Source organism: Sparus aurata, chromosome 17 (assembly GCF_900880675.1).
Source record: "Sparus aurata chromosome 17, fSpaAur1.1, whole genome shotgun sequence".
Taxonomy (NCBI): domain Eukaryota; kingdom Metazoa; phylum Chordata; class Actinopteri; order Spariformes; family Sparidae; genus Sparus; species Sparus aurata.
This window is the reverse complement of record NC_044203.1, coordinates 25,035,432-25,056,657: the sequence shown is the minus strand read 5'-3', so window position 1 is coordinate 25,056,657 and position 21,226 is coordinate 25,035,432. Positions and strand designations below refer to the sequence as shown.

At 39.1% G+C, this 21,226-nt stretch overlaps 2 protein-coding genes across 5 annotated transcripts; one reads left to right on the top strand and one right to left on the bottom strand.

Moving 5' to 3' along the window:
- Positions 1-234: 234 nt before the first annotated feature.
- Positions 235-14,200, bottom strand: dedd1 (death effector domain-containing 1). 3 transcript variants are annotated; one of them, XM_030393492.1, is made up of 6 exons: positions 14,096-14,200; positions 12,672-13,179; positions 12,378-12,506; positions 11,778-11,918; positions 1,776-2,165; positions 235-1,455 (listed from the first exon to the last, which is right to left on the bottom strand). In XM_030393492.1, the coding sequence occupies exons 1-6, from the start codon at positions 14,102-14,104 to the stop codon at positions 1,442-1,444; spliced, it is 1,191 nt and encodes a 396-aa protein (XP_030249352.1). In that variant the 5' UTR covers positions 14,105-14,200; the 3' UTR covers positions 235-1,441. The 3 variants fall into 3 exon arrangements, with proteins under 3 accessions (XP_030249352.1, XP_030249353.1, XP_030249351.1); XM_030393493.1 differs by adding an exon at positions 13,576-13,748 and having other exon boundaries at positions 235-2,165; positions 14,096-14,199; XM_030393491.1 differs by having other exon boundaries at positions 235-2,165.
- Positions 14,201-15,819: 1,619 nt separating this feature from the next.
- rabac1 (Rab acceptor 1 (prenylated)) lies at positions 15,820-20,379 on the top strand. 2 transcript variants are annotated; one of them, XM_030392888.1, is made up of 7 exons: positions 15,820-15,978; positions 17,510-17,645; positions 17,852-18,064; positions 18,347-18,444; positions 19,031-19,132; positions 19,274-19,373; positions 19,406-20,379. In XM_030392888.1, the coding sequence occupies exons 2-6, from the start codon at positions 17,524-17,526 to the stop codon at positions 19,360-19,362; spliced, it is 624 nt and encodes a 207-aa protein (XP_030248748.1). In that variant the 5' UTR covers positions 15,820-15,978; positions 17,510-17,523; the 3' UTR covers positions 19,363-19,373; positions 19,406-20,379. The 2 variants fall into 2 exon arrangements, with proteins under 2 accessions (XP_030248748.1, XP_030248746.1); XM_030392886.1 differs by having other exon boundaries at positions 19,274-20,379.
- Positions 20,380-21,226: the final 847 nt, after the last annotated feature.

Here is a 21,226-nt window from a genome sequence, read left to right as displayed (position 1 = left end):
TGCCATATATAAATTCTGCTTTGACAAGTATTTAACGTATACGACAGTCTGTCTATCAGATGATTTTTTCTATTCATATGGACTACTTTGGTAGTGAATCTTTTTGGCAAATTTGAGTAACTTAACTGTAAAACAAACACGTGCATTTCAAGAATTGGCAGCAAAGCAATTTTGGTTATTAATACAACAAAGGTTGTTTAATCAAAAAACAAATAGTCATCAAGCACAAACACCTTTTCGCCCTCAAAACTTTTTTATTCACCAGAAATAATGTCTAACATATAAAGACTTTCACAAAAAGAATTGCCATTACATAAGCAAATTTTGTTTAAACAAAAAAGTTCCCCAGAATTGTTTTTTTTTTCCTCCTATGCATGATACAATCATGCATTAAATTATTCACTCACAAAGACACACAAAAGTACACAAAAACATGTCTATTGTATCTCCTTCTGCCTGGCCCTGCAGTGCCCTGCACTTCAGACAGTAGCAAGTCTGCCTGCTTAAGTCGTGCCTGTATGAAGGGACTTAGAGGAGGGCCCTTATTGATCGTCTTCTATGAGTGAAGTCCAGGCATTAGTTCCAGCAGGGTGAGTAGACAGCTGTCTGTGAGCCACTCTACTGGGCCTACATAGCAGGGCTGAGTGGAGCTGGGATGTGCACTTTTGATTTTGATCTCCCCAACATCACTTCTATTGACCGACGCACTGTCCTGTGCTTTACTTGCTGAGAGAAGCACTTGCCGCGGCCTAGCTGGAAGCCCGGACACAAGCCACCGTTGCATTATCCGGGTTGCTGTTGACAAGCTTGGGATGATGAATCTTCCATGGTCTGCTGAGGCCTGGCCCTAATCACTGCTGTCATCTACTGGCAACTGCCGTATCCACTGACCACGGCAATCACAAGTCGAGTTATCGTTGTACACCGGGCTGAGAATCCAAGTGTTTGTTATCTACGTGTGTATATGTGGACAAGGCTCTCCAAAGTTAGACACAAAGGTCAATCTGAGCTGAGAGCAGCCTACTTTTTCATCTGTGCTCAATTCTCTAATATATTTTTGAAGATCAGAAACTTTTCCATGTCCTTTAAATTAGTTGTAATTCGGATAAACCCCTTGGCACCATCAGTTATCTTCAAGTCAAACATCTGTTTGGCAGTAAAGCACAATTTGTTGTGTATAGTCTGTTTGTATTTAAGGAAATCGAAAGCCATGTTGGAATCTGAATGCCGACCGTCTTTTAATGCATACAATGGAGCAGACTAGTGCATACATACTTAGTTTGACAGTGGCTGATTTATTTAGTCTCAACACTGACCATATTTATTATTACTATTATTTATTGATAATGTTATGAGCTTACCACATGATCTTGTGGCACAAGCTTGCTTGCTCCTTTCCTCACCGAGACTAAGAAGGAAAATCTTGATACATCCTGGTGTCTTACAAAGTAGCACCTGTGCATAAATCCAAAAGGAAAGCACAATGATCCATTATTATTCATCTTTCTTTCACAAATGATGGTAATGTTTCAACTAAAAGCTGACCATTCTGAAAATGTAAGGCCTCTCATGAAAACAAACAACAGATGGTACGTGCTGCCATCTAGTGGCTACTATAAGGATTGCAACTCCAAAAGTAAGCCTTAAAATGCTTTGAACTATGCCTGTGACCACAACTTCCAACAATCTGTCCTGTTCCAAGGTTCAAGGTTAATGTAATATGGTCCAAAGAGTCTTATGAGCCTATATAGCCCAGTGAGTCCCTGTGCGCCCACCATTACTAGATGACAGCAGTCTCCCTCTACTGCCAGAATTTGCTCTAAGCACCATTCGGCCCTCCTCGTAGTCATCCTGGTCCACACTGATCAGCAAGCGGACGCCCTCCGAGCCTGCTGCCATCCTCAGGGAATCAGTGATGAAGACTCCCTTCAGGGCCTCCAGAAGAGCTCCACTCAGGTAGTCACTCCAGAAGGCGTCAAGGTTCTCCAGCTCTGTGAACTTGATGTCACAGACGATGGAACCTAGGTCTCTGGAACGAAGCAGCGTATTGGCTTGGCTGAACAACTCAAACTGTCGCTCCAGGGGCTGCTGCTTGTCCGAGGAGACACCATCACGGAGTGCCGACTCATGTTCCAGGTATTCAGCCCTGACGCGCAGGCGGACATCTGATGATGGAGAGAGGAAGGAGCAGTTGTAGAATGTAGGGGTGACAGTGTGGTGGAGGAGAGTTGAGGGGTGAAAGTGAATAAAGACACAGGGAGGAGAGTGGGGAGGAAAGAGAGAAAAAACAGACAGCAGCAAGGGGTGAGAAAGAAGAGGAAAGGTTACGGAAAGTGTTATAAGAAGTTAACAGCCAAATCCGAGAGGCCCACATGACAGACAGAAAGGGAGGGGTCAAGAAGTTGAGACAAAGGGAAGAGAAACGGGGACAAGACGAAATCATTATAAGACAGCTCATTTAGCCTAACTGCATTAGTGCATTACATTAAGTAGGGATTTTAAAAAGGGGTTCAAGGGCACAAAAGACTTAGAAAAAGAGAAAGTGACCCAGGAGACTACTAACTACACAGGAAATTGTACACTGAAATACTTAAAGAACAAATATAATGGTGCAGCGAGGCAGAGCAGGCTGTTAATTACGTGGTGCACTGGAGCTAAACCAACCGGACTGTGTGCATTTTTGTGCTTAACACTGCTGCAAACCCCTAGAGTTTGTATTGGTGAAGACAAATTTGACATTTTGGAGCATCGGGAGAAATACTCTGAAACGAGCAACTGAACGAGCGTTGTTGTTTTCTTTCCAGGCAATTCAATCATTAAGTGTTCCTGTCAACTAGATGATTCAAAAAGACAGATGACACTGATGCTGGAGAACTTTCAAAGCAACAGCATGGTCTACATAGATCATGGCTACAGAGTTCATGTAGTGACTGCATTCAAATTTTACTTGAAACCTTAAGCCCATATGGTGGTAACAGAAATGAAAGCAGCTTAGCAGTGGCAAACCCTGGAGTGGTATTTTGTTCCATCTCTGTGTTTAAAATCGCCATATTCATTTTGATCAACATGTTTAATGCGGAGTGCAGATGCTGGAGTTCCGCAGTAACAGGATTGGCGGTCATGCAACAGCACAGCGAGAAAGATCAGAGGATACATACTGTACTGAGCAACAGCGCGGCTGAGATCGTCCCCCATGTCATTATTCCAGAGCTTCGAGTTGAAACCAGCGGCTGACGACTTTTGCTGCAACAAAAATTCATCTCCCCCACTCAAAGCTCTTCAGGAGAGGTAAACAGTATTCACTACCAATGATATCCATTTCACTTGAAACATTCCCATCAATGTCTCATTGCAAAGAAACCTTTATTCTGAGTAGTTTTAAAGCCACAATTGCATCTCTATGTATGCAAAACCAAGCCCAACCAAAACCATTTTGCTGTTCTCCATCAAACATTTAAAAGAGGGATACGTAAGGTGAAATCAAGTTACTCATTTTTGGAGGAGTGAGCAGCAATTGATCATAAAATATGTCTTCACATCACTCGGATAACTCAGAGTTATATGTGTAACTCTCATGATAGGAAGACAAAGATCAGAGTTTTAAATGAGGCAAGGGATCATTACAAGAGCACCAAGGACCCGACTTGAACACATATCGAGGTCTGCTCCTGCTTAACTAAACAGAAGCTGTGAGTCACGTTTACCCTCTTTCCATTCATATTTTGTTTGGGGCTACGGGGAATAGTGCCAGACTCGAGAGGGATGTAGTTTGGAAAATGCCAACATTAGAAATGCAAATGTTGAATTAAGGCATTGATTTTGCATGTCTTAACATTTGTAGGAGAGCAATGACCAAACACTGGCTTTTTCATTCATGCTTCATAAGGATGTAATTAGATTACTATAAAAACAGAGGACTGGATCAAAAGGGACACTTAATCAATATGGTTTAAGAAATGTTTAAAATATGCAAGGTGGGAAAGATCCAGTAGAGAGCCCACTTGCAAATGGAGATCATTCAATTTACACTTAAATTTGCTCACACAAGAAAATTAAAGAAAACATTTTATCTTCGTGAAATCATTATGGTACAATAACATGAAACATTTTCAAAGAATAACAAATTTGACTGTGATTTGCAAAATATAAATATTCTTCAACTTTACAATGTTTAATATGATGGAAAGTAGTCTGTAACACCTCTTCTTCAGGTCATTCCATTGACGATACACACAACATACCGGTTAGAAAAAACCCTTGTCATACCAAAGAAAAGGAATGTAAAGTGCTTTGTTTTACAACACTGATTAATAGTGGACTGCTAATCGTTCGTGAATCTATTACATGACCAAAACTGCATCAAAAAGCCAAAGAATAGAAAGAAATGGTTTCTGAGTTGGTAATTCAAAAGTTATCCGAAAGAGAATGGGCCCAATAAAGTTCAACTCAGTATGCTAGCAGGGTGGTCAATATGACTGTTTACCTACAGTTGTAAAATTGTGTCCACCAATAGAGATTTGGCAGTACTTTTTCCAGCTCTACACATTTTTCTCTGCTCTACATTCATAACATTCTTGCGTTATGTAAGAGTAAGTTGGCGGTGGTAATGCACCTCTAATTCCTGTCATTTTTACACTGACAGGTCAAGCTGGAATTTATTTGCATTTTGAATCAAAGCTTGTATTACTGGTTTGAGTGTTTTGTTTTTAACTCACATCTTTCCTCATGAGAACCATTTGTACTAAAGTTAAAAATAAAAGGAGGAAATAATCAAATGTGATGAAGTATGGTACAGACTGATTTTAAACCATTCCTTAAAAGGAGTCATCACCCGGAAATAGCAATTTCTCTTGTTAAAACATGCATATTGGTGTTGGACCTCAGTTGAAACTTGCCTGAAAAGCTGGAGTTTGAAAGTGGCTCAGTTTTTTCGCTTTGGCTCTTTTTCCGAACAGGAATAGCGCACAAGGGTGCGCATTCCTAAAGCACGAGATTTTGACTCTGCTCCTGTGGTGACGTTACCACAGGAGGCTACTTGCATAAGTTCGCATAAGCATCGGCTCACAGCCGTCCTCAGCCAGACTTTCTGAGTGAGCACGCCGAATCTGCCTATTTCTCTGTTATTTTCACACCATACATCGTGACCACCAGCATTAAAACTCAGGTCTTACATGTAAAACACGATTGTGAAAAGTAAGAAGGAAAAAAAAAAGAATTTACCATTCAGAGACATCCTGCTGTAAACGTGTCTCTTCCACCGTCTCTGCCTCTTCACTCTCCCGTTCGGTTTCCGCCTCCTGCTCGTACATAAATGCCTGAATTCCGTGAGGTTCGTCATTTAGTGTGTGCGCCATGACAGGGGGCTGTTTATGTTTTGGAGTGTGTGTGCATGCAGGCTAGCCCCCCATTCCGGCTCTGTCCTTCCTGCGGCCAATCAACGCGCGCCTCATTACATATTAATACAATACACATCTGGACCAGTCAAAACCTTGCGCATAATCTCGCGTGAGAAATTTGCGGTATGAAAAAGTGTCAGAACAAGCTCCATGTTTGATTTTTGATTTTCATTTTGTTTTTCTAATAAGTTTTACGAATTGATCCAAAGCGATCCAAGGGGGACTGGATATGTAAAAAACCAGGTGATGACTCCTTTAATAGAATTTACAAAACAACTGCCTATCAATATATATACTGTTGCTGCGATATAATATTACATATGCCGTGATAGATTTTGGCCTTTTCACTCACCCCTACGAGAAAGTCTGGAGAAAACTCCTGCAGATTACAGACTACAGATTCCACTTTGAGGTCTTTATCTGTTAATCAGTGTTGAAAATATATCCATTGTGATGTTGAAAAACAATAATACATAAATAAAAAAAGTCCAAGGTGGGGGGCTGAAAACATTAAGTTGTACAATATCCTTGCAAGCATATTGGCAAAGCGGCAGTGACAGGACTCTTTAAATGCTTAATTTATCTGATTTATCACAAATAGGTAATGATGCATCTATAATAAAAGAGGGGGCATAATACTGCATATCACCTAGCTTTTGGTACTCCTATCCAATATTCAGTTCGGACGCAGTGAAATATTAAGTTGAAGTGCTGTTAACAGTACGACCTTTTGGATCATTTCACTGTGTGAGGGCTGTGGCTATGATAAACACCTGCCCTTCATGCAATTACTGTATTTATGGATGGCCTCCATTTCAGCTTCCCCATTTCATACTGAGCAGGATGGAGGTAGAGATAGGGTGCACTGAGGAGAAGGCCATTTAAAACCACAGGAACACAATGATAGTCATTTTGTTAGGGTTACAGAGCACTTCACGCTTCATCAGACACAGAGACATCCACTTAGACAGGACATTAGGAAGCACAGCTTTCATTTTCTCACTTTAAACACCAAGCCTGTCTGGCTTCCTCATCTCACCCCACCAAAAAAAAAAAAAAAAGAAAAGGGGAAAAAAAAAGTTTAAGTACCCATTTACGAGGAGTCACTTGGCACGGAGAGCTTCAACTCTTTATCGATCCGTTTTTCTGCTGAATGACTGACCAAGAGAGTGGAGAGTTAGGGGAGTACTGAGAGACAGGCAGACAGAACTCTCCCTCTTTTCCCCATAGACAAAAATCGCTCTCTGTACCATTTTGCGTAGTTTGAGCATTTAGTGTTCGTTCTCTCCCTCTCATTGTGTGTAAGGATACTGTTTTCCTGACACACAGGTTGGTCTGTTTAGAACTGTGAACACAGAGAAAGGAGAGAAAGAGAGAGAGAGACAAGCACAAGTGGGTTGGATATCTGTCGACTGGGTTGTTTCTTCAACATCAAGCAGGCATGGCACAGCACTCACTTCTCTTAGTTGTTTGAGTCAGGGCAAGTTTAATCAGCTCAGAACTGCCTCTACTGTAGCTCTACAATATTTCATGTGGCTCAGTGGGTTACTTGGGATCACTCTTACCTGGGCCCCTTACCCTCACCAACCCATTATTTAAGCTCAAAACATAACATTAGTCAGACAAGTCAGCTAAACCAAGTAAGGGTCATACTAAGCAGCCCATTGACATGGCATAAAACCAATACTGAGCTGAGGCAACAAGCACCTTATGGGCATTTGTAATGGCAGTTATTATCGTCAGAATATAATTGAGACACTTCACTGAAAATGATCAGAGAGACGAATCATGACAAGAAAGATTATTGGAGGTCTTTTTAAATGCTAGGGGCCAGCATTGGACTGAACTGCCCTATCTATCTCTGCTCCCTTTTGACAAATGCACACCCATGGCTCACATAGGGCACAGAGATAAGATACAGCAGGAGCCTCCTTCAGCAGAGCACTGTTTTCCTCAGAACTGCTCAAGTAAAGGTTACACTGGCATTTTTTAACAGCTGCCTGTTGGCGGCCATTTTAGATGTCCTGAAATATAATACACGGCCAGTCCTTATCAAAAAGGATGAGTATCCAAATTGGCAGATGTTCAGAACCACTTGTAATGAAGATAGTGTGAGGTGAAAGGATAGCTCCAAAATGTTTCCCACATGCATGATAACTGGCACTTCCACAAACATGTCCAACATATTTCTATTTTGTCTTTGTTTAATTTGCTGGTCTGAGCTGTTTCGGGTTAATATAATCAGCATTTATTCGGTGTCCTACACTGTGAGCCAAACTTTAACCACAGATAACCTAAAAACAGATAAAACTAATTATTGTCTTCTTGTTTGGTTTACAAAACTAAAATAACATCACATCAGAGTTTTCTGTTGTATATAATGTTCCTAAACATGTTTTGCTGTTGCAACTTTGAGAGCAGTCCAAATTTGTGTTAACTTCCTCTCCAACTTCACCACGATGGTTTGTTTGCACACTCCATCCTCTAATGTGGGCTGACCTCAGGTCACAGCAGCCCTTTTCAAACAGAAACTCCACATTATCTCAGCAGCTAAGGCTCGCCAATTCTCCACATTTGGTTGTTCACACGCACAACCAAGCAGCTACGACATTAACCCGCAACAGTGTGTCAATTCATACAGCCAGTTGGCACTGCAGATCCAAAAGAGGCGTGATGGTACGCATCATGACGCTGAAATCTGTGTTTTTTTTCAAACCTGTTTCCTGCGGTGTCTAACTGTTAATCTAAACATGTACTCACTGACCGTTTATAATCATATGGATGCCATTAATGTGTTTGAGATCCTGACCCACCATACATCCTGGAAAGTGACAAAGTTAATTTTGTTCGATCTAAATTCAATCAATATCAGTAAACAGCGGACGCTGTCTGACTCTCTCACTTGCGAGGGGGGAAGCTGTTTTGTGGGGGAAGGTTCAATGAAGACTCAGTCACGGTGATTTTTTTTTTTTTAAGACTGTCACTACAACAATACAATAGTGGAAGGAGACAGACTTGCTGGGGACAGACGCTGTTATTCGGGCAGAAATGTGACTACGGTTCAGTAGGACAGACAGGATGTAAGTTGCCAAAGACACTACCAGTTACCACAGTACTGTTGTTTGGTCCTGTAACATCGCTTTGCAGGGCATTTCTCTTTTATTTGATGAGTGAAGGATCTGTTGAGCTGTCAGACTGTGGACATCATCAGATCATCTCCGCACCTCTGGTTTTTTCATTCACGCAGATGCTGGCTCACCTCTGCTGTGGCTCTGATATTACCTCCAGAGGCATCAGAGTCGCAGCGAAACTGTGCGGCAAATGAATTGGCACAAGATTCCCACACTCGAAGGGCAGTGCGAATGGGGTTACTAGACACACTGGCATTAGCAACCATGTTGCTCAAATAAAGTGTTGTGAGCAGGGACAGAAAAATTATCGACCTGGACGACTATCAGTACAGATATTTCACCGTTTTCCGATTGTTGGAATCTTATTTTTTTGTCTGATTGACTAGATAATAAATTAAAAAACTTAAAAACTACTTTGGCTCCGATGGAACCACCTCTCACAGTCCGTAGTCACCACTCTGTTGTTTCACTCAATATCCCAGCCACAACACTATCTGATTGGTTACAAAGTCAGATACTAAATATTTAGAAGCTAACTAGAGTAACATGGTAGATATTAGTAACCAAAGTAAATAAGTTATTAAACAAGTGTAGTGGCGTAAAAAGAACAATATTTGTAAATGCAGTGGAATGCAATTATAATGTAGGAAAAAATGGAAATTATCAAGTAAAGTACAAGTAATGTAAAATTGTAGTTTAAGTATGATACTTGAGTATACTGTACATTTAATCTGTGGCTACTTTTAATTTTGGTAGTAAGAATTACATTTTTAATGCAAAGATATCATATAATGGTTCCAAATATGGTTCTATCATATCCATCTCCTCAGTTACTAATAACCATACTGGTCAAACTGTAGTTTCTTTTGTCATATGACTGCACAAGTTCAAAAGTATTTTGATTGGGTTATATCACCTTTGTAACGAAAGTCTTAAAATTATAGCTGAGCTTTCATCAAATTACTTTTGAGTCATGTAATGCCTGCTAGTATTAACAGAAAGGTGTACAAATTTCTACACTGCAGACATGTACATAAAAGGAGCTTGTTGGCCATGTTTGTGAAAATGTGTCACGTTCACCAGGACTGCAGAGAATATCAGGGAATTTAAAATACACTTCCTCTACATACATCCCCATTACGATGGTTTTAGTGAGATCAAATGAACTTTGAGTTGTCCAGAGACTTTTGTTTCTTTTGCATGTTTGCTTAAAACACCAGCTGGGAACTTTTTGAAAATATTTGAGGCGCACTGCTGAGGACTCTGTTCTGTGAAACACTGACACCAAAAACTCTGGGCAGAAATAGATAAATAAGGAATCTTAAACAGAACGTTTCCTCATTCACAATTCACAACACTAAAGAACATTACAGGATCATTTTGAGAGAGCTTCCTGAAGGGTGAAGGGTATAGGGTAGGGGGCAGCTACATTATGATACACAATCATCGAATAAGGAGCAAAGCGGCTGCACCAACCCCTGTTGTAACAAGGGGGGGGAGCCTCTTTTACCTTAGGCATCGGCCCAGACTTGTGAGAGAGTGCATGACTGAGTCGATCACGCACTGTGCAGTATGTATGGACTGAGTGGACAGACAGACTGTTTGTTTTGTTGCTCAGTCTCCCCCTCTGTCTCCATGATCCACTGTGTCTTAGGTTACAATCCTGAGTCAACCTGGTGGAATCAAATGTGGAGTCAAGACAGCAACATGTTCATAGTCACAGGCACATCACTCATCCTGAATAGCTAAGAATGGCTGTCTTCATTGCTACATGATTGTTTTTTTTTTAAATTGTGAAAGAATCATCAGCCTTTGTTGTATTACATATTTTTGACCAACAATGATGGGGTTCAAAAGAAATGTTTGAGAAGGTCTGCATTGATGACTAAGCAAACTTCACATGGAGGGCAACTAATGTTAGTGTTATCTCCATCTTATTGTGCTGAGAGAAACTAGCATAGATTGATTTAAAGGCAGGCAATAGTGGAAACATAGAGCAGGGCCCTGATAATGGATTACATAGCGCAGCTTCCCAGCAGAGTTAGGTTGCTTTAAACAACTGCAAATAATTTCTCAGGAAGAAACGTAAGGGTTTGACAGTTGTTTTGTGACAACTTTGTATCAAGCTTGACAATAAAGCAGAACAAGGGCTAGTGTAGCATCTATCTTCAACCAGAGTAGACAAAAAGGACAGGACACAACCTACCAGTTTGTGCTCTTATCAACAGCTACAGCTTCGCATAGCTCAACGGGTTAGAGAAAAGGTGAAATGAAGGGAAACTAATGTAAAAAAGTGCCAGATGGAGAAATGGCCAGAGCAACAATATCTCCTTGATGTTGCATGTTCAATTAATACGGTTAAGAAGATGCTGAAAGTGTTAACATTTACAGCATAACAACGAAGATACCAAGTGAAACACCTGATTCATAAATTAAAATTCATTAAACTCAAAGGGAAGCGCATGCATTTTTTTTCCCTGTGTGCAAAAGGTTGACTCACTAGTTTTGTTGTAGTTTTATGCAGAAAGTTGTCAATCAAACAGAGCTTTTAAATCGTTTCATGTGTTTGAGATGTATGACAGTGGAAAACTTTCTGGTGTCATGAGAATCAAGATCGAGTTGTCTGACTAAAAAAGAGTTATGCATTGCTAACAAGTAAGTACTTGGACAAAACCTGTATACTATACTTAACAATAAATAACACCATAACTGGTTCAGTTCTTTTGAAGTTCTTAGTAATACCATGATCTTGCCTTCATCAAGGTGAAAGGGAAGATAGCTGAAATCTTCGGTGAATAAAGCATAATGTACTGGAGTGGAGTTCTGCAGTCTTCAAAGTAGTAAATTAAGTGAATAAAGACAGTTTACCCAATCGTTGCTTTGGCATGCAGATTTTCACATTTAGTTGCTTAAAAAAAAAAAAAAAAAACATTTAATGAGCAAGGTTTCTGTGCTTTAAGATTTTTTGAAATGATGGTTTAAAAAACAAGAAAAAATGTTTTTAATTCAGACTTAGTGTGAAAAGTCCTCAACTCCAGCTAAGGTTCAGCTAAGACAACAACTTTAGACTTAAGGAGACAATACAGGAAATGTGGAGATGCTGGAGGTGAAAGAAAGATTTAAAATGAACTTGGAGCTTTTGCCTTTTATGAAAAAGAGGTAAAATGATCTTTAAAAGAAAGTAGCAGGATGAAAATAGGGGTCAAGAGATGAAAAGCTATAAACGAGGTAAGAACAGGGCTGAACTTACTGCAGGAAACATTACGTGGTGGTTGTGGTGGAGACAGTGGCGGGCCCTGCCTGTTTGTTTTCTTGGGCTTACGGCTCCAGCCATTTCCCCTCTTCTTCCTCCTCCTCCTAACAGATGGCCCAGGCATAGGAGGGTAAATACCTGACAAAAGATGGATGGAGCTAGTTTAGTAATTCAGTTGTTGTTTGGGACTGTCGCAGTCCTGTTTTATTTCTGTTTCTCTCTGACCTACTTCTGTTAATAAGTGCGTGTTTGGCTGTTTCTGCTGATGTCTGATCAAAACATAAATGTTTCCCTATGGAAGGTTCAAAACAAGCATATGTAACCACGCACCAGTATTTTAAATGTTTTACTGTAACTGAGTGTATTGTAATTTTGACCTGGGGAAACAACTTTAACAAAACAACATTTACATTCCTAGCATAACAGAAGGATGGAACAAATAATATGGATACCAGCGCCTCTTCACTAACAACTAGGTACTAGCATTAAGTGTAAATATTCTATGTGCCTCAAAGAATGGTAAACACTGACTGTGGACAGGTTTGTGGAGACACTGGCTGTTCTAATGAGGTAAATACGATGCAAGAGTGCACTTACCGGTTCTAACCTGCTGTGTTAAAGATGAAAAGGGCATCTCTGTCTGCCTACAGCTGTATTGCATTCCAGATGTTTGCTCTAACTCTATGTTCTCCATACCATGACACTGTCCACTTCTCTCTGGAGATACTAAAAAGCATAAGAACAGATTAGTACTATTAGGCCATGACTAGCAAGACAGGAATGTATTAATGGCTGACACATTTCAGTAGAAGATTTAAAAGAGAGACAATAGGCAAAGCACTGAACATTATCTCAAAATCTGATAATGACAAACAGGTGATTCATCCTCACCTGTCCTTCTTTTCTTGTGTGACACTAAAGGCAGCAGGTCATGACGAGTGAGGACTCTCAGTAGTTGCAGCAATGGCTCTAGGTTGCCATCACTGAGATATCCTTGCTTCTCTAGCTCCAAAAACAGCTCAGGGCCACTGGTGGGCTTACAAGGGGCAACTAAGGGAGCCTGGGAGCTCTGAGGCTTTAACCGCCTCCAGGTCTTTAACAGCTCAGGACTTGGGGAGACACCCGAGTCACCTGGATTGCCAACATGGGGCTCAACTGTCCAGCCTGTTGGATCAAGCGGGTGTGGTGCAGAACAAGTTTCATTCAGAAGGAATGACAACACCTCAACGTCGCTCTCTGTCAGCTGAGAACCAACTATTTCAAAGACCTCATGGAGGGACAACATTCCATAGTAGTCTAGGCACTCTGTTTCATCCCAGTAAAGTGAGTATCTAGATGGGTACCCTGGGTGATGCACTGCAGCCATGGCTCTGCCTATAGCCCTTCTCCACCTTCCCAACTGTCAAAAGAGTTTAAAGAAAAACAGATATACATTACATTGAACAGACACGTAAAACAGCATGTTTCTACTGTGGTATCTAAGCGCTATGAGGCACCCATCCACCGAGATTACCAAAATGATGCTGTGCTTCACTTCTTGTGTCTTCCTGTCGAGACTGCGTATTTTATCAAAACAGGTTTGACCGAAATTTCATGCCACAGTGTGGACTCGCAACTAAATTTTGGTCTGAATGTTTTATTTTTTTTCAAATATCACATCTCGACAGCTCACATACTAGCAGTCATTAAAAAAGCTACCGCCAAACGTCCGTGCGTTGAAATACACAAAAGCTAATGTAACTGTTATCGCCACCGCACATAAATGTATGAGTTTTAGCAAGCTCAGCAGCCCTACCTTTTATCGGTGTCAGCTCGACGCCTTCTTTAAACAAGCAGTGCCAAGTTTCTGCTGTGAGTGTGTTGTCTTGTCTTGTCTTTGCACCAACCAAACAAACTAGGCGTTTCTTAGATGCCTATTTGAAACCGGTGGAACAAATTATCCCTTACGCACATTACGTAATCACGTGTCTGAGGAGAAAAAAAAACAACAAAACATGACAAGCACATACAAGTCGCCTGTTTTTACGTTAGCTATAAATACCAATATTCATATAAGAAACCAGTGCTTTACGTGGAGTGACACGACATAAACCACATATATCTCGCTCACCTTGATGGGAATCATCGTGCATTAGCGATAACGGATATTTAACACATCATTTGCTAGCTGGGAACGTTGTTAGCTGGTTTTAGCTATGCACGGGGCCTTTATAAACACGAGCCCTAAGTGATAATTATATCAATGACAACGTAAAAAAAACAATTATAAACGTGTTAAATGCATTTTCGGAAGGATATTTACACATTAAACGTACCTTAATCATTCGCTTTCCTGGTTATTAACGTTGGGTGCTTCAGCAACTCCCACAGCTCGTGCACTGACAGCAACACAATAACATAGAGAAACCGACCAATCACAGCCGTCCGAATGCGTGATGACGACACCGCGCACGTTTCTACTGATCTGGAAATGACAACAGCCAGGCAGAATGAAGAGAATTGGGTCGATTGAGAATTTATCTATGTAAATGATCTCTCTATGATATTAATGGTATATTGCTAAGATATTAGCGTTTTCCTTCTTATCAAATACTTCCCCGTTACAAGTAAAGACTTTCTATAACCAATGCTTTTCCTGGTGGCCCTATGCCTTAGCTGTTCAACTGGAGGCAAGAGGGCAAGTATGGCCCTTTCACAACCTCATTCCGGCTTCTGATTTTTGAGTCTCATTTGGTCATCAAATAATGACGCTGTGACGTGTCCCAACTCATCAAAAACTGACGCTTTAGGATTAGGATTGAGACACAAATGGATCTTCAAGCAGAGGGCATACATATGAAAATCAAGCTGACAACCTTCATCTAAAATGAAAAAGGTGCATTGTTTTTTCTGTATACTTTTGTATACATAAATTGTGAAAACTAAGAAAGTGCATACTTTTAACACATTTAAATTACAAGCTTTAGAGGGCAGATAAAGGGAATGTAAAAGTCCGACTCCTTAGCAATTCACTTTTTCAGATCTGGTCCTTCTACAAAATAAGTTTAGTGGGCCTGGCCTAGCCCTCCTCATGAAATGTCAGCTTCAGTTTCAAGAAGCACTTAGAGTAAAACCCCTTTTACTGATACATAGTATTAATATTATGGACTCAAAATGCAGCAACAAACATACAGGTAATACACTTTATGAAAGGAGGAAATATTTCGAAGAGGCAGAGCCTTTTTGGACAGCATCTTTACAGGCACTGACTAACAGAAGTCCTGGTTATTGCAATACATGTATTGTATTAAGATTAAAGAAGTGCACATCAACAGTTTACACAATATATATCCAACCCATCTATATTTCTCCACATTTTTAGACATTGACAACAAATGCAGCTTTTGTAATGATGAACCAGAATCTTCAACACATTATTTTACTTTTGTATACACTTAATCACTTTCTAAGCTCAACTTGAAAATTACATATTGTGTAAAATCAAAATTAAGAAAAAAAAAGAAGAGAACAAGGTCATTCTTTTTTAACCTACTAATAATGTCTATTCTCTTAACCTCAAAGATATTGTTTATCACCATAATAATCAAGATGATAACACTCATGAGTCTGTGGTCAACATCATCAAACTATATGTAAAACTTTTTATTTACAAACAGAAATTCTCGAGATTGCTTCCCAAATTTTCACTTTTTCTTCACTTAACAATAACACAAAATGTGATACATTTGTGAGTAATTTTGAAACCTCTTACTACTACTTACTTTATTTTTCTCATTTAATTTTCATGTTATGTTCAGTACATATATTCATATGTATTCTCCTTGTTGGTTTGCTTATGTCACCTTTTTTTTGCTTACATTTTGTTTTTTATGTGCTATACTGTTTGGTTTACCTCAGTTCTTTGTAAAACGGTCCTCTTTTCAATACAAGGTTAAAATAAAAGAAACAAAACAAAACAACGGCTGAGATGGTCACAACTGTATCAAACCATAACATATTGCTTTTTATATGATGCTATTTACAGAGTTAAAAGTGTTTAATACGAAAACATGCACAACAGATGATGGGCAGTCCCCTGTTCGGCCAGTAGGGGGCGATGATTTCTGCTCAGACAGCAGGAAGTTAAAGAACATCCACATCATATCCGTCAAACATCACAGCAACAAAAGGTCTGAGGCAGTCCCACCGAAGTCCTGCTGTAAGTATATTTGACAAGACGATTATAAATTCACTATTCAAACATGTCTTGTCCCTTTGTAACATTTACCCACCGGCGTGTTCAGTACTGTGATGAGAAAATCTGCTCGAACCTGTATTGGACCTGAGCGTTAGCCGAGAAGCTAGCTGTGGTAGTCTTCTGAAGTTGTCTTCCTGATTAACTTTGTTGTATGTTTAAAAGTAGACATGTGCAGAATCGGTTAAATCTGTCAAAGTTACTGCATTAATGAGTATTTCATGTATGTATGCTGCTGACGGTTTCTTTCCTATCCGGTGTGTTCAGTAAAGTGGCAGTGACCAAGCCCTTTGTTGACAAAAATCTTCCATTACGTAAATACTGCAGTGTGAGCCACGTTAGATGCGTGAATGTGAAGTTGTAGGCTGTTAACTACGTACTCTTACTTATCGATTTATCTTACAATTACTCTCTTGTCAAACTTTGTAATTCAACATGAACTATTTCACTGTTGTTTGAAGCATTTATATCGCATTTAAGTGTTGTTAACTACTGTACACTATTACTTACTGCAGCATTCGTCAATATTATGTGCACTGTGGCACTAGGCACATATATCTTAAACCTCTATTAGTCGTAGCAGTTCAATTTACGAATTTGATTACATAAAAGTTGTCAGATTAAGTTGAATTCGATCGTTTTTACAGTTTTTTGTTATTTTATTAGAATAGTATAGAATAGTATATGCCTTTATTGTCACCATACACATGTAAAATGTGTACAGTGTGTATAGTTAAAATATACGCATATATACAGTAAAAAATACTACTTAAATATTTGATTTTTTACTTTTTACTTATATCGTACTGTTTATTTTAAATATTTTTTTTAATAGTGTCAATAAAGTACTTAGGATTCTGAAGTGCTGTGGCGCTTTTTTGCAAGGCCAAACAGTAATTTATAATAGAATTTTTTTCTTTTTTTTATCAATGCATTATTTATTATTTATTTCAGATAAGTGATTGGCTAGTGAGTCTGTGAAATATAATGATGAATATCTGAAGATAAATAGTCATCACAAGTTTAAGAATCCCAAAGTGACGTCTTCATGTTGCTTCTTTAATAGAAAAGAGTTTTTGAAACAATTACTAAAAGCATGAAATGAAGAAAGAAATTGACTTGACTTATGACGCTCCAGAAAATGTTTCGTCTTCAGTATTAAACAGATACATTAATGAATAAGTTACTTATAATTTAATGAATTATGTGTTGATAAAGAGAGGACCCAGATAGTCAGCTTTAGCGCTTTTGTTTGAAATATAAAGATGGCAGCGGAGCGATGACTAAATGATGCTTTAGAATAATTTATTTTGCTGAGTATAAAACATTTTATACTAGTCAGCTGTAGTTGTGTGGGTACTTTGTTTGTTGTCTGGTCAAATATCTGATACATGCCTACCTAACCCAGTAGACAAGAAATTAATAGCAAGAAAAGAAAAGTTATGAAACAAATTGTATTGATTTTTATGTTTGTGCTATTACTATTCCCGTGTAGCAAACAGTCTGTAGATGCAATCCGGAGCTCCAAAGGGGGAGAACTGCCTTGTAGACATGGACAGCAAGGCTGGAGATCTGTTCAGTGCAGAAGATGCTCATCCAACTGGCACAGGTGGAGGTGGAATCATGGCAAAGTAAGGACAACATTTTTAAGTGTGATGTGCACCAAAGACATCATGCAACAGTAATGATAATGCTGTTATTAAGAGGCCTTTTTATTCTTTGTTGCTCAAATTTTCTACCGTCTATTGTGCAGATGGATGATATTAAGCAGTCCGTCTCCTAACTTAGACATTGGCTCCTACTCTATGTATTCTTAATGTCTTTAATGATTTTATAGGCTCTGGCTCCCCAAAGGCTTCTCAGCCAGTATGGCTAAAGAGTGGATTGACAGGCGCAGGTTGTCCATCCGACCTTGGGCAAGCTTTGTGGACCAGCGCAAGTTTTCCAAACCCCGCAACTTTGGAGAGATGTGCCAGAGGGTTGTGAAAAATGTGGAAACTTACAACAGCAACTATACCTTCATCTTTCTGGGTCTCATCCTCTACTGCATGTAAGGCCAACAAAGACGAAATCTTTTATGTTGTTTTGTCAGTGGGAATTCTTTCTCTTCCCACTGTATTAGTTCCTACTCACACAGTCTATACCCAATTCACATGGGAACTTTCTGGGAGGGTTTGGGCCTCTTGATATTAAAAAAGAGATATGGAACAGTCTGTGTGAGAGTTGATCAAAAAGTAAAGCGTTCAATAATTTAAGCTTTAAACCTGGATGTAAACCAAATCTAAATATGCTGCTGTAATTAACACCAAACGTTGATGTTTCTTCTCCTCAGTATCAGCTCTCCAATGCTACTGATTGCCTTGGCTGTGTTTGTTGGTGCCTTCTACATAATTCACCTCAAGTCTCTGGAATCCAAACTGGTTATCCTCGGTGAGTAAAGCTGTCAGGTATGCCTTGCAGCCCATTAATTGTGTTCTAGCTAAATATAGCGAATTCTTACATCAGTAGGCACACTGAAACCATATTGTTAGTAATATGAACCCTTGTGTCTGCTCAGATAAATCAAGTCACCAGGTTTAGTCCAAATTAGGGTAGAAGGGGTTTACCTGTTTTAAAGTATACATGGAATGATAACTGAAGGTTGTGTACATTTGCTTCTCTTGGTATTGAATTCTGTTCTATTGTGTTATTAAAGACAAAGCCTGCAACTTGCTTCCAGGTAGTTAGAACTGAAGAAGCCTGAAGATGATAATAATTCAATAGTGCCATACTGCGAGACCTTGATCATTTTTGGGATCATTTTTGTTAGGTGAAAATCTTATACAGTTGTAACCCAAGGTCAGATATTTAATGACAACATCACACATTTTGTTTTGGAAAAATTAGCTTATATTTCTGAAATGTAAATCAAAACTGTAGGTTTGTTTAGCAACTTGTGAATATAAATTAAATTTGTTACATGGCACCTCTCTGACTTTTTTTATGTTGTTAAATATGTAATTTTCTTGCCAACCAGGCAAGGAGCTGACCGTCCCTCATCAGATGAGTCTGGCTGGAGCTGTCTCTCTTCCTGTGTTCTGGTTGGCCGGAGCTGGAGCTGCAGTCTTTTGGGTTCTAGGTAAGCTTGTCAAGGCACTGTAATTCTTATTATATACATACAATTTGTATATTAAAGCATATTCTACTGTTGCATTCAACCTTCATCCTCATTGTTTTTCCTTCACATTCCTCTTTTCCATTTTTTTGCGTGTCCCCTCAGGAGCGACACTGTTTGTGATTGGCTCTCACGCTGCGTTCCGTGAGCTGGAGGGATCCGACATAGAGGAGCTCCTCATGGAGCCTGTTTGAAGAGCTGGCTGATCACTCAGCAGGTGCTGTTCACCCATCAGTCATCACTTTGACCTTGTGACAACATCAGCCCAGAGAGGCTGAGAAAAACCTGCTCCAGGATCTTTCCCTTAGCTATTTGGACCTCCTGCATTCCCCGCAATATATACATCCTGTATTACCTCCTCTCAGATCTGTTCCTTAGCTCTTATGTGTACATCCTATATTCCCTGTATCTTACCTAAGCCAGTGTACCAAGAATGCACCTTGTCTTGCCTCTGTCGCTGTTAGAAACTGTATGACCTTTTTAAAACTCATGTATTCACATAATGCGCCACATGCACAAACAAATAATTTGTAAATGAATATACAGAATAAGGACATTGTCATATAGCTTATATGCCTTTTCTTGCATATTTCATACCTTGGATGCCTCTGGTTTGTGTCAAGTAGCCTCTGGTTCCCGGCAGCATCCCCTATACATTGACATGTCTTTCAATTTATTAGTCTGCTGGGAGTATCTGTGCTGTACTCTCTGCTGTAGAAATCTACAGAATTAGCTTCTGTATCTTAACCATCTGACGAGATTACTGATTTCTTATGTATACAAAGTAAATGCACTGTTCGCAATTCTAAATGGCAATAAACTGATTTATTTTCCAAAGGAATAGTGCCATTTAAAGCTTTAAAGATAATGATCATGCACAAATAATTAAAATGTATATCAAGAGAATATAAAAACTTTTGGGGTATTTCAGATATGGGGCAGCACATACATGTGTTGATAAAAGGAAATCTTAAAAGGTCAGTAAATTGTAATGGTGTTTTGTATTTGGGATAATATGGTACCTTGCTTATTGTCTGTATGCATATTTATCAGCTCTGCTTACATCATTCATATTTAAAGGTCATTCTGTAAACCACAAATATTTTTTTGTTGAAATTCATTTTTAATTTGTTTACATTTGAATGGAAGTTGGGTGTTTTTGTATTTATATTACATTTTGGAAGTGCAATAAACCCCTGATGTAAAGGTAACGCTTTTGATGTCTCGCTATTTTATCTATAACATTTTATAATGTAACTGTGTAAAGTATGAAATGCTATATGTGACAAAAATATATTGTTATTTTTGTTAATAATATTGATAAAATTCATGTCAAGTATTAATTATATAGACCACAACCATGCTCTCTCATCAGACCCTCAGTATGGGTAAGACAAAAATCTTTTTGAACAAGGAAATAAATGGACCCCACTCCCAGGACAGACATACGTGCGATAGATATCACATGTGCAACACTAACAAGTCAAAGGTCTTTAAAAGAAGAAATTCAAACTAAGAATGTTCACATTTGAGATATGAAGTAATAACACAAACTGAGAAATATTTATTTTTTCCATAACAGAAACAACAAGCTGTTCTCAGAGGAAAAGAAGCTCCCCAGAACACTGTTTGAAGTTAGAAAGGTGGCAATAAATAAGAAGTATGAAATGTTGTCCTCTAAGGTCAGTTTTTTGTATTCAATCATGAAAAGAAGCGAGTTTGTTTATTCATTTATTTAGGCATGAAAATGTCAGTCAGAGTCGCATATTAAAAGTTCTTGCCCAAAACTACATAGCGCACCTCTGACTTGTTTTCTTTTCCTAAAATAAAAACAAATCAATAAAATAAAAAATTCAGATAGTCTCTTCTATTAAGTCAGAACTACAGTTGACTCTGTGGCAGGAGTTGTTGTGAACCCAGTGGCCCTCCTCAGCACTTCATCTGTATATTTTCTCATTATTCCACTCTGAATACACAGTGGAAGAGGACAGTTGCAACTCTCATGGCTCCTCTTCTCTACCTCTACTACTCTACCACACCAAGCACCGCAGCACTCAT